The following is a 16,565-nucleotide window of genomic DNA, read 5'->3' as shown; positions in this document are numbered from 1 at the left end:
TGACTTGGCAAAAGCTGTCATTGCTTAAACATAAATAGTAGCAGTTCTCACCAACGTTAGGCATGTTCATGTGGTTCTAAACTTACACAAAAGCTTGAAAATGATATTTTAAGAGAACCTTTMATATTTTGTTTAATACATGAAAGCAAGRATTCAGAAAGGAAATTATCAGAAAACAAAGTTTTGATTTAAAACAGCAGGTACAGGGGATGCATAACCATTAAGAAAGGACTTAAGAATCTGTTGCATAGAATCTGTARTATGTGCCTATTCTGCATATAAACAGATTCTATAATATGTGCCTATTCTATATAACCATTTAGGTTAATATCTTAATTATGGACTAAATGGTTATGCATCCCAACGGGTACATGGGTGTTATACATGAAAGCAAGGATTCAGAAAGCAAATTATCAGAAAGCAAAGTTTTGATTTAGAACAGCAGGCACAGGGGTGTTATATTACAACAGGTTATATGGCTACTGCAGAATTTCTGAGACCTCTGTATGCATACAACTTTAATGCATACAGAGGTCTAAGAAGTTTTACAGTACAAAAACAGCAGGCACAGGGGTGTTGGTTTTTGTACTGATCCTTGGCTAGTATATTGATCCTTAGACTTAAGTATTGATCCTTATGCATGTTCATGTGGTTAAAATCAAAATAGSCATGTAAATAGGTTATACGTAAGCTTAATGTAAACAAACAACCATGAAATATGTAAGCAAGATTCAAACAGTAGTATTGCTAAGTTGAACCCCATGATGACACCCTCCACATCCTCAAAGATTACTTATAGACCTAAAAGAGGTTTCCTTAACCATGATGCTTATGCTGTCCAATTAAATTGATGGAGCTATTCTAAAGATGTGTTTATACCTGATGAAGAAACAGCTGCTGTTGAAACTGTAAGCACACAAACACAACCAGACTTTGTCTTGAAACTGTAAGCACACAAACACAACCAGTAAGAACAAAATAGTATAATACATTTTGGCCAATCCAAAAGATGTGTGTTGTGTGATGGTGAATGCAAATCCAAAACAGTATAATAATATGATAAGGCAAAATGCAAATTAGAAATGACATGCTTCTGTTTCATTTGGAGGTGATGGTGATTACTTGGAGGTGATGATTTCAATAAAGATTTTTACTGAACGCTATACTTGAGCAAAGTATTACGTGCTAAACACTATACATTTCTATTATATTGGGTGGGAAGCATCAACAATCTTCTAATAGAGAAGGACTATCCATAAACTACATAGAATAGTTCATATATTTCTTATGTTTACTTTGTATTAACAAAATATAAAATCATCTTCTGAGCAATGATCCATTAATAATATCCGTGTTTGATTGTGTTTGTTTGTTTTTTACTTTGCAGATCTTGACTACAATGTACCTGGAGGTAATAATAGTTCCTCTATTTCCTTTCAATTGTTTGATTGCAAATAATTTTATTGTATATAAAGCAATATTCTCCTGTCATGCTTGTAGGAAAGCGGAACCGGAGTCTCTTTGTTCTTGATAGCTACAAGTTACTAAAAGGAGGAGAATTGGCCGATGATGAGATTTTTCTTGTATCTGCCCTTGGTTGGTGTATTGAAACCCATAAAACCCCCTTATAGATCAAGATACTTCCAGTTCCAACTCAAACAAGAAGCAAAGAAAGATGATAAATTCATATTCCATAGCAGCCTCAAATTCAACCTCAACAAACAATAGACCATTAAAAAATATAATAAAAAATAAAATAAAAATATGATTAAAAACAGAACAGAGTTGAAATGAAGATGACCATGATCTCAAACCATAAACTATTTGTGAATACTTATCTTTAATCCATCAAGATTTCAGTTCAGGGTTTTCTGCTGATTATCGCAACAACAGAGAAGAAGAATTAGCCCTCAAGATTGTGGAGGGCTCAAATCACCAGTTCTAATCTTACTTTTTTTGTTTGTGGCCAGATGTGTGTGTGTATAAGTTGAAATGGACACATAAATGAAATCATCCAACATTGAAAACTCAGTTACAAATAAGATGAAATGGAAACAGACCCAGAAATGAAATCCAAAAACGAAATAAAAAACGACATTAAGAACCTGAGTTTTGAAGAACATGTAAACCAAATCAATACCTCAAAGAAATTGCTAGGGTTTTGAAGAACCTGTGGTGAAATCAAAGCCTCAAACTTCTGGTTATATGCACATATGAGATTGTCTTGGGAGCCCGCCATTTCTACAAAGGTTGCAGCAATTGAAGAAAGCAAAGGGTTGACCTTACTAATTGGGAAGAAGGCGCAGAGGAGGAATCATGAAAAGGAAGAAGGCACATAGGAGGAAGCTAGAAAAGAGGAGGAAGCTGGAAAAGGAAAGAAGAACAGAAAAAAGCCCATTTTGACCTTACCCATTTTTGGCGGAAGAGATTGTCTTTGGAAAAGGAAGAGAGAAAAACAAGGTTAAACTCAATGCATAAAACACTTGTACATTGTGCTTTGTGACTTGTTTATAAGAGTTTTTTGAAAATCATGCATAAAATGGTTGTAACTTGTGTTTAAAGAGTTGTATTTAAGACTTTGTCTTAAATGCTTATATATGTAGTATAAATATATATATATAGAGAGAGAGAGAATTTGGGAGAAAACAAGAATGAATATGAATCACATAATCCATCAATTAAAAAAATACCATAAATGAAAAATGGAAAATAATTTTAAAAAATTAGAGTAATTACCTTTTTGAATTAGATAAATACTTAAAAATATTATTATATCTTTTAAATTTATTTGCTTTTAAATTTTAATTACTTCATAATTTTTTTATCGGTTTTCATCAAATATCATATGTGATATCGACAATCAATCATTATTTTTTCCACCATTATTTCTTTATTTTTGGATTCACGTTTTGAATCATATGTGTTTAACTTCGTTTAATATATGATCTATTATGTATCACATATATGTATCACATATGATCCATTACGTGACTTTTTGTACATATCACATATGATCCACTACATGACTTTTTGTACATATCACATATGATCCACTGCTTGACTTTTTGTACATATCACATATAATAATATACGTCTGAATATAAGTGAAGTAATATTACATGTAATAATATTTATATCATAAAAGAATCTATAGATATAAATATAAGTAATCACATATGATTAACAAAATATCTATAATTATCACATCTTTGGATGTCACATGTAATATTTGATGAAAAATGTGATTTTTTATATCAAAAGTGTTTCTAGAGTTTTTATATATATAGAACATGATAAGAAAAATATGAATTAATTAAAATTAAAAACTAAATAAATCTAAAAAGACTTAAGAGTTCAGACTTCTAAGTCTGAAAAAAAGAACATTTTAGAGTTCAGACTCCAGAGTTCGGTTGAATTATGTCTGAAAAAGCAAACTTCAGAGTTCGAGAGTGAGCTAACTCTGAAGAATGACTTCAGACTTGTTCTCTTGAAATAACTCTGAAGTAAAACATTTCAGTAAATTGAATTTAAAATAAAATGAAGTTAACCCTAGAATAAAGTTGAATTTAGAAATGAAACTATATCAGTAAATTGAATTTAAACTTAGAAGTAAACAAATTTTTTTTCGGGAATCAGTTACCACATGAATTAATTAACCAAAGAATAAAATCGATTGCATCCAAAATTAGTAGGATTGATTGAATAAGAGGACACATGTCAATCAAATGAATATAATTGAACTGTTAATGTAAATTGTGTCTAGATACGTTCAAATGAGTTTAATTGAACCACTAATGTAAATTGTGTCTAGATACATGTTTAGGCGGGAAAATGAGATAACCGACTCACCAGAAGATGACACGTGTCGCCCAGTTTACTTGTTTATTAGATGTATATATGTTATCGTCTACACATTGAAGGACGAATGATCGTCAAAAATTATGATGAGAAGCGGAAGAGGGGAACTAAACCCTTGATCATTTTTAATCTCACCCCCACTCTATGAATTGAGCTTCTAACGCTAATTGATCTGGTACATCTCATTAGGATTGATCTTCGATTATGGATTGATCTAAGAATGAAGATCATTTCTCACCCTCATTTTTATTCTCGCCAAAAACCAACCCCACATTTAACAACAATTATATAGATATCGTATGAAATGATTGTATGACATTAAATAGCTGGTGTTAAGGGTTCATACAAAGATTCAACGGCAGAATGGTTAAGGTGTCAAAATGATACAGTGGAGAATCTGAAGCAGAGTATTAGTCCTATGATCACAACACGATTAGAAAACCAATATGAAGCAGAGAAACAGAAAGGAGATATCTGGTTAGGATTATCACTATCCATACATCAAATATATGGGTAATTGGGTATAGGTAATTGGGCTGATTAAGTTTATGTATTGATTCCCAACTATTCGACGAATGTCCTCACTGACGATCTTCCACAAACTATCAACAACCAGGTTCAATTCCTTTTCTTGTTTCTATTATGCAAAAGTTTAATTGTAATTTGGACCTTGAGATACAGCATGAAGTAGTAATCGGAAGTTCTTGACTGAAATTTATTATCAAAGATACAATTTTATGAAATGTTATGCCATGCTTTGAGTGTTCTTGATGTAAATTATCTTCATCATTTTGTTCTAGGACTGACCATGACTACAAGGGTAGCTATATTAACTACATTTTTGTAGAATTTCCATGATGAATATATTGCTTTGTTTTATTCCATTTGCATGGCTAAAACCCTAATCAGAATATGGTCCCAGAATTCGGTTTTCTACTTTTAGTCTCTTTGCAGAACAAAAAGGCATAAAAAAGCAATATGCCAGCTAATTGGCTGAAAGCCCTTTCAGGTTCTACTTTCTTTTTGAAGTTATTTGTCTCATTAAGCATGAGGGATTATTTTTCTGCCAAGTGTTCGTTAAAATGTCCCTGTGAGTAGATCATAGCATGCTTCACCTCCACTTACAATTATTTTATATTGACATCTTCATACCCATGGGGTTGACTTGATTCATCTTCATTGCACCTTCCTATAACTTGCTACCTCATTTGATAATTTATTCACCACGTGCTAATTTAATCGAAATTTTATGTTTTTATCTCAAGATTTTAGTTAATTGGGTCCTCGTCACCTTATTCAAGAAATTCAAATCAATGGATTAGTGCAACTTTCTAGAAATTAACCTTTTGTTTAGTGAAAAAGACAATGGTGATCTCATTGGTGTACCCATCTTCTCCAGATTATGGAGCTAAAAGTAACCATTGTTTAGTTGCAGACATCACGAACATGGCCATTAGGTTATCACAACTATAATGGCAATGCCACTCTAGTGGCCTATCCAATGAATACTCATATTCTTGTGCTCTTTTTGGCCTATAAATAACCACCATAACTCCACCATGAATCTTAACAAAACATCGTTTTCCACTTGAACCCACTATGAATCATAAGAATACCATTATCATTCTCTTGGTTTCCCTTTCATCCCTTTTAACTAATGGCCAGCTTAATTACTACTACTACACAAACTGCCCTAGCTTACCCATGATTGTTAGATATGGTGTTTGGGCTGCTATGCAGAATGACACCAGGATAGCTGCGTCTCTTCTTCGTCTTCATTTCCACGATTGTTTTGTCAATGTAATTATCTGCCATTTTGTTATTCAGTTTTAATGTAGTTCCATCAAAAGTACTATGATTTCAAGATTGTTTCCTGTTTGGTTTTAGGGTTGTGACGGTTCTGTGCTTCTGGATGATACTAAAACCTTCAAGGGAGAAAAGAAAGCAGGGCCAAACCGTAATTCGGTTCGTGGGTTTTACGTTATCGACAATATAAAAGCTGATGTGGAAAGGGCTTGCCCGTTGACTGTTTCATGTGTTGATATATTGACTTTTGCAGCTAGAGAAGCCGTTGTTCTGGTACTACAAGCTGTAATTTTTGCAACAATTTTTATAACTTGTCTACAATCCGTCAAGATCCTAGTTCACGTTCTTTTGTACACCATTTTCGTGGTTTTGAAATTTAATCGGCTTTGTTTAGTCAGGAGGGCCAAATTGGCCCGTTGCAGTAGGGCGGCGAGATGGGGTAACAGCAAACCTGAAAGCAGCAAATGAGAACCTGCCAGCACCCTTTGAACCCCTTGCGAACATCAGTGCTAAGTTTGCAGCAGTCGGGCTTGATTTGAGAGATGTCGTGGTTCTCTCAGGTACTAGCCGTTGGCATTTTTTGTTCATTTATTTAGAGGTTTTTTGCGACCTGCTGACCACCTCTTACCGAGTAAGAGGTGAATATGCGGTCAGTGTTTACCAAGCTCTTCATGATGTTGACTTAGTAAGCTGAGGGAGGGACTCTTAATAACTCGGTCAACAATTAGTCTAGACCCAGATCACACTCTTACTTGGTTAACACTTACCAAATCTGTGTTGGTAAATGACCCATCAATACGTTCTTTTGTAGATTTGCAAGCTCGGATCTTCATAGAAATAACCTCTCTACCCCTTGGGGTAAAAGCAAGATCTGCGTACATCCTATCACAGACCCTACCTCTGTATGGGATATCCTGAATTTATTTGCTTTGGTTTTAGAATGTTGTTTTACACCAGTAAGAAGTACTATTTTCATGCCTCATAGGTGCACATACTATTGGGATGGCTCAATGCTTCACATTCAAAAACAGGCTATTTGACTTCAAAGGGACGGGCCAACCTGATCCAAACCTCGACTCATCTTTAGCCTCGAGCTTGAAAACCTCATGTCCTAATGTCGATAAATCAAATGGGAACCTTAATTCTCTAGACATGGTGACTACATACAAGTTTGATAACGCATACTATAAGAACCTGGTGAACAATGCTGGATTGCTTGAATCCGATCAAGCCTTGATGAGTGATCCACAAACTTCTGCTATGGTCAACGACTATAGCATGTACCCGAATCTTTTTTACAGGGATTTTGCGACATCGATGGTGAAGCTCGGTAATATTGGGGTAATCACAGGGCAAGATGGTCAAGTTAGAAGGAAATGTGGTGAGGTGAATCATTAAGTTGGTTGTGGTGTTGGTAATGGTGGATGCTTGGGAATAATTGTTTGACTTTTGACTCTTTGGATCACTTGTATGTTGACCAAAGAATCTTTGACCTTCAAAAGTCAAATATTGTATTTAAATACCAACATCTTTAATAGACTTTAGTTTAAATTTGTGTGAAAATCAATATCATACGTTTTGGCCAAGATCTCTTTCAAATTTGAAAAGTCTTGGGGCATAAGAGCTTTGAAAAGATCATCAATAAATTGTTATATATCATCCTTAACTGAATCAGTTTATTAAGATGTTTAGAAAATATTTTAACATGTTTAAGGAAATGGAAGAGTTGAAATTTCAGAGGCAGACTTGATGAAAGTCTGGATAGTAAGGATGGTCAAATTAGAAAAACTGAAGTGCCAAAAATCATAAATAAGACCAAAGAGTGGAGGAAGGGAGGGGGGTCATAGTGGGGGAAGGAGATGGTGGTCGCTTGTCGGTGTGTGTGTTGGTGCCAAAGAGAAGTGAAGACAAAGACGTGAGTGGGGGAAGGGGATGGTGACTGGCCGATACCTATTCGTGTACAACAAGATCAAGAAAATGGGTTTTGCATGTTACTGAAAATTTGAGTACATAATATGAGAATAAAGAAAAATAAATGCGCGAGGCTATGCATAGTCAATGGATTGTGCAAAAAAGTGGAGATCAATGGTCAGGTTTGGGAATACCCGTCCCCATCCTGGATGGCTTATCACTGGTTATGCGAGGATTCCCTGTCTCTTGTCAGGTCAGGTGAACCAGGTATACGGAGGGGAAGGATCAAACTACCATTCCTAAAACGCACATTTTACGGGTAGAAATGTTGCATAAAGGTCGATTATAAATGTTCAAGAGCAAGTTTTGCTACTTTGTTGAAAACTATCTTTTCATAGTACACATATATATTGGTTTTACAAAAAGCAGAGCCACAAACACATTCTCTATATAGCAAAATCACTGATATATAAGATATAAAGCTTAAAAAAAGTCCCTGGCATGATTAATTTTGTGGTTCATCAGCGAATCATATAAGCCACTGTATCCTGGCTCTCTTCACGAGTAAGTGTAGGGGTACAAACCCTGGACATGGAGTGGCTTCAAACCACTGTACTTGTGTGTGAATGTATGTCTTATGGATACAAATGCTACATTGATGTCGACTAGAAAAGCTCAAGAAAAACAAGTTTTGCTACTATTTACAAAATGTCTTTCCACAATGTAAATACATCTTTGTTTTTCAATCAGTGGAGACTAGTGATACATGATATGCACAATTTAAACAAAGAAAAGTCTTTGGCATGATTAAGTTTGACAGTTCATCGACGAATCATTTGAGTTGATCATCCAAGGAAACCAATGTACTAATAGGGTAGAACTGTAGAAGTGGGCATGAAGGCCTGAAAACCGATTAAGTCCCATATGGAGACCAATTACCAATTACAATTTGACGGATTAAATTAAAGAGGGGTCTGTTAAGGACTCGTTAAAATCAGTTGATCCTTATCAAATACGACTTTTTTTCCTCTAAATAATCTATTAAGGGACATGTTATTGAAAGACCAACTAAGATTAACCAGTTAGAGCATCTCCAACAGATATTCTATTATTTTTCTAAAATAAAGTATCAAAAGCCATATCTCTAAAAAAATTATATCAAACTCCAACAACTACTCTATTTTAGAGATTCTAACATTCATTATATTATTATAAAAAATTACATATTTAATAAAATATTATTTCTCTCTACACTCGGTTTCAAAGTCTACTGTTGATGATACATAATTAAACATTATTTCTCTCTCATACGTATAAAATTCTTAGAGATTTCTCTAAATTTCGATATTTTCACCCTCACACTTCTTTTTATTTTATTTTAAATGCATCATGTGATACTCGATTACTCCCCTCTTACACTTTAGTTAAGAACCCTTTAAGGAATCAAGACCGATTATGCCATAACCAAGTCCATGGTTATACTCTTTGACTAGACCCAATTCAAACCGGTTAAACGACTACTAATAAATGGTTTTTGTGCATTCATGGACCGAGGGCGAAATACATAGATTTTTCAATACGTGTTTGGTCTTTGACTTTTTTTTTTTATTAACCTGGATATCCAACCCACTATGCGAACTGACTAATCCCAGGACGACCACCTGTTTTGCAGATAACCCGGAGTCACCGCATTTGAACCTCCGTGGCCACAAGGGGATTTTTATTCCTCCTTGAATTTGAACCTATGATTTCCTGATACTTTTGACATTTGGATCCAAAGTCAAACCAATCAGGCACTACCCTTGTGGTTTAACCTACAGATAAAAGTTTCCGCCATATATGCTCGAATAAGATAAAACTCTTTATTTTTAAATATCAACAAAAACCCATTAATCCGTTAGATGAAAGTAATAACATCGATATTTTTGAATCGGAATACCTATATTAAATTTTGAAATGGACGGATTATTTGCATTTAAAAAAAAAAAAAAAACAATTTAATTGGAGGGAAAGGAATAAAAGATGATGGAGCAGGAGTAGTTCGTTTTCTGAAAAAAGGCAAAGCCTTACCAGACTCTGCCAACTGATGCATAGATTCCTTATAACTCTTCTCCAAGATACGTTAACTTTCAAATCTCCTTTTCTTTTCTTCTTCATTTTACTATGTTTTCGTCCCTATATTTATTCTTTATTGTCATTTTTGTCCTCGATTTTTTAAAAACTGCTTTTTTAGTCCCTATGGTTTCCGTTTTCTTCTATCTTTTGTCCCTGAAGCTAATTCTATTGAAAAGAAGGGCATATTGGTCTTTACAATATTTTTGTTTTATTTATTTATATGTTAAATGATATATTATTAAAAATATTATTTTGTTTCATTCCGGAATTTTTTTATACAAAACAATACATTAAAACCCCAAAATCAAGCACATCGAAACCCTAAATCAAAACAGTAAAAGTTAAAACCCTAAGCCGTAGATCAAAACCATCTTTAAGAGCTTTTTAACGACGCTGATCTCATCACCTTCTGTGATGAATTTGTTTTAGCTCTTTCGTATGGTGGAGAATAGCGGTGGTGGCAAGAGAGGAACCCCAAAATCCAAAGGGAGGGATATATGAAATCAAATAAGGGCATGGATTGTAGGTTGAAGTTGTCGATGGTGGTTGTTGCATCGGAGAAGATGGGTTTTGCAGCGGGTGGTCACATGGGTGAATTAGCTAGGATATGTTTTTGTTTTTTTCTATAAATTATATGCTAAGTTGTATTCCAAACTATAATAACTTGTACATGTAATACAACAAATAAATAAAGAATATAAAAATATGTAAAGACCAATTCGCCCTTGACTTAATGAATCTTTTTAACAAAGTTAGTTTTGAGGATGAAAAATGAAAAAAAATGAAACCACATGGATGAAAAAAGCAATTTTATAAACCGAGGATGAAAATCGCAATAAATATCAAACCACAGGGACAAAAATCATAGTTTACTATTAGTTTTAGAAACTTATTTTTATCTAAGAGAATTAATGACAAAATATATATATATATTTTTTATTAGAAGGGTACTCGTGCAATACATCGAGACACATTTTTATTTTAATGTTTCGTTTTATTTTTTTATCTATGCCAATATAATACGATTTTATATAGTATTGGAAAAGCGATAATGTTTCTATTTTTGAATAAAATATAAATTTGAAAATATTATATAAAATTTGTAAAAAAATATATTAATATTAGTATCAAATTAACTATTTAAAAGTTTGTTTGTGTATTTTTTTAATTCAAAATGTTATTATAATTTAATTTAACGTGACGAAGTAACTTAATTTAGGTTTAATAATATATTTCTTATAAAGATAATAATTAAGTATTCTGTTAGAACTCAATAATTATTCTAATTATATTTTAGATTTTTTATATTTTAAAATAAGATATTTATTCTCTATTTGATTATGTTTATCCGCAGTTTGTTACACAAATTCAAATATAGAGTTTTAATAAGTTGTACTTATGCACAATTTACTTGTAATCTTGAATTTTAAGTAATATGCATCAATAAACAATACTTTATGCATAACACATGGTTTTTAAAAGTTTTTGTCAAATGCTTTATAATATAATATAGATTATGCCTCTTAAATTTTATATAAATTTTTATTATATTCTCTTAAGTCACTTTACATTTTTTATATTATGTATAAGTTAGAGATCATTTACCAAACACTACCCCGATAAACATTTACCAAGTAATATTACCTTATCAGATAAATATGACAAAAATCGAGAGTTTATCCGATAAAAACGAATACAAGGACCGAGAGTTTTACCCGGCAAGTGAGGGCGATAACTATTTCCCGGTTAACGTTTGCCGGGTAAATTGTTGTATATGATATAATTTTAATAGAAAAAGGGTTTTTAATGTTGAAAATAAAAATACCAAGCTATCATAAAATCATATCAACCGTAACAAGTAACTGTTATAAGATGGAGTGTAAGAAGGCATCTCATTTCAAACTAATAGTAATCTATATTATATTATAAAGTATTTGACAGAAACTCTTAAAAACCATTTTTTATGCATGAAGTATTGTTTATTGATGCATATTACTTAAAATTCAAGATTACAAGTGATTTTGCATAAGTACAACTTATTAAAGCTTCATTTTTAAATTCGTGTAACTAACTGCAGATAAACGTAATTAAAAACAGAATAAAGATAAACATCTATTTTAAATATAAGAAATCTAAAATATAATTAAGATAATCATTGAGTTTCTAATTGAATGTTTAATTATTATCTTTAATAAAAATTATATTATTAAACAAAAAATAAAGTACTTTATTATTAGACCCAAAATTAAATTATAATAAAAAATTGAATTAAAAAAGTTACACAAAAAAAACGAGAACTATTAAATAGTTAACTTAATACTAATATCGATTTTATTTTATTTTTTAAATTTTTATGCTATCTTCCAACCGTTTTCTCAAAACCACATAAAATCATATTATATCGACAAAGACAAAAAATAAAAACTAAACATTAAAATAAAGATTTATTTCGCTGCATTGTACGAGTACCTATCTAGTAGTATTATAATATACATAGCTTTGTTATCAAATCTGATATTAAATTTAGAAAAAAAATTATTCATCCTAATAATAACTTTTTTCTATAAATTTGATTTAACTTCTAACCTCTATATATATAGGGTTGGGTTCACGTGAGACCAAGGGTTTTCGTGAGACCCGTAAGACCAATTTATGTTCATTGATCAACTTTATAAGTTAATGATCTAACGGTCTAAAATTGCACGGTGGCAATTTTGTGATTATTGAGAAGTCTCGTGACGTTTATAAATGTTAAGATCTGACGATTGTATATCTAATCCAAGGGTTGAGAATTGGTCTTACGGGTCTCACGAAAAACACTTGGTCTCACATGATCCCAAGTCTATATATATATATATATATATATATATATATATATATATATACACACCAAAATGTTCAATTTCAATCCTTTTTTAATTGTATTAAATAAAATTATATTGACACCCTAATAGATTCTTATATGAAATTTTATTTTTAAGATTAAAAATAAAGCATCTATTTATAATTAATTTAAATAGTGCATTATAGACCACATCCTTTACACCAATATAACAATATTTAGCACATATATTTAATATTTGCAATCAATTATCTTTATCAATATACAAAATAATTCACTTGTTTTATATTTCTATAATAATATATTTTATATAAAATAATTTTTACTTTTTATGATAAATACTTACCAAATATAGAAAGTAATTATAAATAATAAATATATAGAAAAAAAATTCAATAACTAAAAAGAGTTCAAAAAATTAATTTCTTGGGAGACTAATGAATAGTGTTTTTTTTTTATTAACTTGAATATTCAACTCGTTATGCGAGCCGACTAATCCCAAGGTGACCACCTGCTTTGCAGATAGCCCGGAGTCACCGCATTTGAACCTCCGTGACCACAAGGAGATTGTTATTTCTTATTGGATTTGAACTTGGGACCTCCTGATACTTTTGACCTTTTGAGTCAAGCTCAAACCAATCAGGTATCACCATTATGGTTAATGAATAGTGTTTTTGTAACGACCATAAACCGAATAGGCATAACTTAACTATAAATGCCAACTACTAAAAATATTAAAGGGTCAACATTCTCTAATTCTTCTCATTAGTTACAACTGAACAACAAAATACTACTGCTTAGATTTATTACAAGGTTCAAATCAAGTTTAAAACAACTATCTAGTTATTAAGATAACACCCACGCTCTAAGCTGCGAGGATCACACCTTCCCTTTCTTTACCTTATACCTTCTTGAAAATGGTTTTCATTTTATAAAAATGAGGGTTAGACCAAAGGTCTAGTGAATTCCTTCAATATCGACATAGTCACATAGAAAGTCAACAGTGCAAAAATACCTTTAATATTGACATAGTCACATAGAAACAACAATAGTACACACTTAAGGTCATGCACACATGTGACCCTTCACGATTGGTTACACACCTGCCATTTCATAAGTATCATGAAATGAATTCATGTACTTTACTTGGGAACACACCTCCCGTTGACCAAGACATCATCACACACACCCATACACTTATAATGCACACTTAGTAATGGTCTTCATTTAGAAATAAAATTACATGACATGAATGTACACAGACTAATCAGTTTAAAACATGTATAGATAAGTAATGATATGTCCAAAAAGTAAGAGAAAACTCACCTGAAGTCCTAGCCTAAACATACCCTTTTAGGCTATGATTGCACCAACCACAAACCTAAGTTAGAACTAGATATTAACAAGTTAATTCCCATTGAGCATCCTCAATTGAACCACTATCAAATCCTAAACAAAGGCCTAAAACACAACCTCTCTCTACCCATCATGCGGACACTAAGAACGAAGAAACAATCGCTCACGCGATTTGGGGTGCGACCAAAGTCGAAGTGCAACTCGCGACGCCCATTGTTTCATATGCGCAGACTCTGCTCGATTTTGCCTCATCAAATCCCAATCTAGCTAATAACCATGACTTACTTTGATAAAAAAAAAATCACACCAAACTTGATATAACATCTTTGCCTCATCAAATCCCAATGTAGCTGATAACCATGACTTACTTTGATCAAAAACCACACCAAACTTGATATAACATCAATTCCCAATCCTAATTACAATCCAATTCAACAAAAGACTCATTTGATTGATCCACCTTTAGAGGTAAATCGAGCTATGAAATTTTGATTAAATCTACTCATTCCACCTTTAGTATCGGAGTGATTTTGGTTCCCCAAACAACCAAACTTGTGGGTAGAGATTTCAAAGAATGGTTGGAGAAGATCTTATTAATTTATTCAGTTCTCTATTTCTTACTCCGATCTTTAGCTATGGTAACTACACAATTAATAACTCAAAACAATTTATGTTTTTTTTAATCTGCCGTCAAACAGAGTCGTTATATTAAAACCGTTTTTAATAACAAGAAACAACTTTTATTTTCTTTTAATTTACCTTAAAAGATAGTGGGTTATATATATTATTAACCTGGATATCCAACCCGCTATGCGAGCCGACTAATCCCAGGGCGATCACCTGCTTTGCAGATAACCCAGAGTCACCGCGTTTGAACCTCCGTGGCCACAATGAGATTTTTATTTCTCCTTGGATTTGAATCTGAGACCTTCTGGTACTTTTGACATTTGGAGCCAAACTCAAACCAATCAAGCACCACCCCTTGTGGTTATGGGTGGGTTATATTTATAGTATTTGGATTTTGGATCTTCGGCATTGGTGTTGGATCATGAAGAGAGGTGTAAAGAGTTGAAATAAATGGCAATTAATGTTGGTGAGAAAGTCAAAATTAAATTAAATTAAATTAATAGTTTGATTGATTTCTGTTTCTAACACCCTTCATTGTTATTATTATAATTATCATTAAAAGGAGGTATAAATGAAGCTTTATTAAAAGAGCATGTGATTATGAAGAAAAGGAGGACAAAAAAGTCTCGAAATAGCTCATATGTTGTCTTCTCTCCCCCCTCCCCCCCTTCAATCATGAATCATGAAGTAACTTGTGTACAACCCCAAATTACCCTTTTCGAATCACCCACTAATACTGTACCATAAAATGTCCTTGGATGCCTCACTTCACTTCACCTCATCTCACCACTTTTCTTCTCCCCCAATCCACACACATTCAATGTCTAATTTCTTTCTTGCTTTTCGGATTTTTCACACACACAATGTGAAGAAGAGATCTTGAAATCTCACTTCTCCTTTCTTGATTTGGTTCTCTTCTTTTTGGGAATTTTACACACACTTGAAAAGAAACCCAATTTGGGCTTCTTGATTCAGCTCAAACCTCACCATGCTTTTTGGGAATTTGCACACACTCACTCTGTGTGAAAATGTTCCAGTTTGTGTTTCTTGACTGAGCTCATGATACCCTCATTCTTTCTGGGTTCATTGTGAAGTCTTTTGATTTGGGTTTTGCCAAAGATTCTTGAAAAACCCAGTTTGTGTTTTCTTGATTTTTTTTTCTGGGAATTTAACACTCAATGTGAAAGATTTTGAATTTGGGTTTCTTGATTCACCTTAAATTTCTGTGTTTTTGAGAAAGATTCTTGTTAAAACCAACTTCACTTGTTTTGTTGCTTGATAAGTTTGCCATTTCCGTAAAGCTTGCATTTTGAGAGTTTGACAATGTCGAGTACGCCGGCGCTCGATCCGACGCAGCAACAACCGTCACCATTCCCGCCGGTGATACAAGAACAAGCCTACAAACCTCATTCGAGTCACGGGTCAGTCGGACCGGTAATCGGAGTTCTTGCGGTGATTATGGTAATGGGTGCGGTGGCTGTAATGATAGGCAGGCTCTGTTCCGGTCGCCGGATCATGGGTCACGGGCAATACGACTTTGAAGGGTGGGTGGAGACCAAATGCTCCACGTGTATCGACGGTAGGCTTGGCCCTCCTCCTCGGCGGGAAACGGTGCCTGTGGTGTTGGTGGAGACCACCAACGCCTCGTCAAGTGAAGCTGCTGCTGCCGCCGCCGCGGCCCCAGCTGAAATTCCGGCCGACGAAGCGCCACCACAGGCGGATGAAGAAGCGGCTACTCATCAACCACCACAAGAACAGCACAATCTACGTGAGAACTGAGATGGTGGCTAGGTTCATACCAATTTCACATAATTGTACGATTTGATGGAATTTTAATGGGATTAGTTCGATTTCAAACCAATTCTATATATATATATATATATATATATATTTTTTTTTTTTCTAAGACATAATCATTTAATTCTTGGTTATATGATATAGAATCTTGTTTCCGAGGTTAACAAGAGAGAGCCATGGCCCATTCACACCATAAAACTCACCAACCATTTACTTTTTCCTTTTTTCAAGATTTTATAGTGATTATTTTTAA

The 16,565-nt window shown here is 33.2% G+C and overlaps 2 protein-coding genes across 2 annotated transcripts; both read left to right on the top strand.

Annotated features, from left to right (window-relative positions):
• The first annotated feature begins 5,455 nt into the window (after positions 1 to 5,455).
• Positions 5,456 to 7,285, top strand: LOC112507108 (peroxidase 10-like). Its single transcript, XM_025111537.1, has 4 exons — positions 5,456 to 5,658; positions 5,746 to 5,937; positions 6,059 to 6,224; positions 6,650 to 7,285. Exons 1-4 carry the CDS (start codon positions 5,458 to 5,460, stop codon positions 7,060 to 7,062), a joined length of 972 nt encoding a protein of 323 aa, XP_024967305.1. The 5' UTR covers positions 5,456 to 5,457; the 3' UTR covers positions 7,063 to 7,285.
• Positions 7,286 to 15,838: 8,553 nt separating this feature from the next.
• Positions 15,839 to 16,294, top strand: LOC112506284. Its single transcript, XM_025110295.1, has one exon. It carries the CDS (start codon positions 15,839 to 15,841, stop codon positions 16,292 to 16,294), a length of 456 nt encoding a protein of 151 aa, XP_024966063.1.
• The last annotated feature ends 271 nt before the right edge of the window (positions 16,295 to 16,565 follow it).

This window comes from Cynara cardunculus, assembly GCF_001531365.2.
Source record: "Cynara cardunculus var. scolymus isolate 2C chromosome LG 2, CcrdV1, whole genome shotgun sequence".
Classification (NCBI taxonomy): Eukaryota; Viridiplantae; Streptophyta; class Magnoliopsida; order Asterales; family Asteraceae; genus Cynara; species Cynara cardunculus.
The sequence above is the reverse complement of the archived record's forward strand: the minus strand, read 5'-3'. Positions and strand labels throughout refer to the sequence as shown.

What these genes read in the sequence shown, in the direction of transcription:
- LOC112507108 (XM_025111537.1), top strand. Translation starts at nt 5,458, where the DNA reads ATGAATCATAAGAATACCATTATCATTCTCTTGGTTTCCCTTTCATCC. An exon ending in TCCACGATTGTTTTGTCAAT is followed by an intron (nt 5,659 to 5,745) that starts GTAATTATCTGC and finishes GTTTGGTTTTAG; the next exon opens with GGTTGTGACGGTTCTGTGCT. An exon ending in CTAGAGAAGCCGTTGTTCTG is followed by an intron (nt 5,938 to 6,058) that starts GTACTACAAGCT and finishes GGCTTTGTTTAG; the next exon opens with TCAGGAGGGCCAAATTGGCC.
- LOC112506284 (XM_025110295.1), top strand. Translation starts at nt 15,839, where the DNA reads ATGTCGAGTACGCCGGCGCTCGATCCGACGCAGCAACAACCGTCACCA.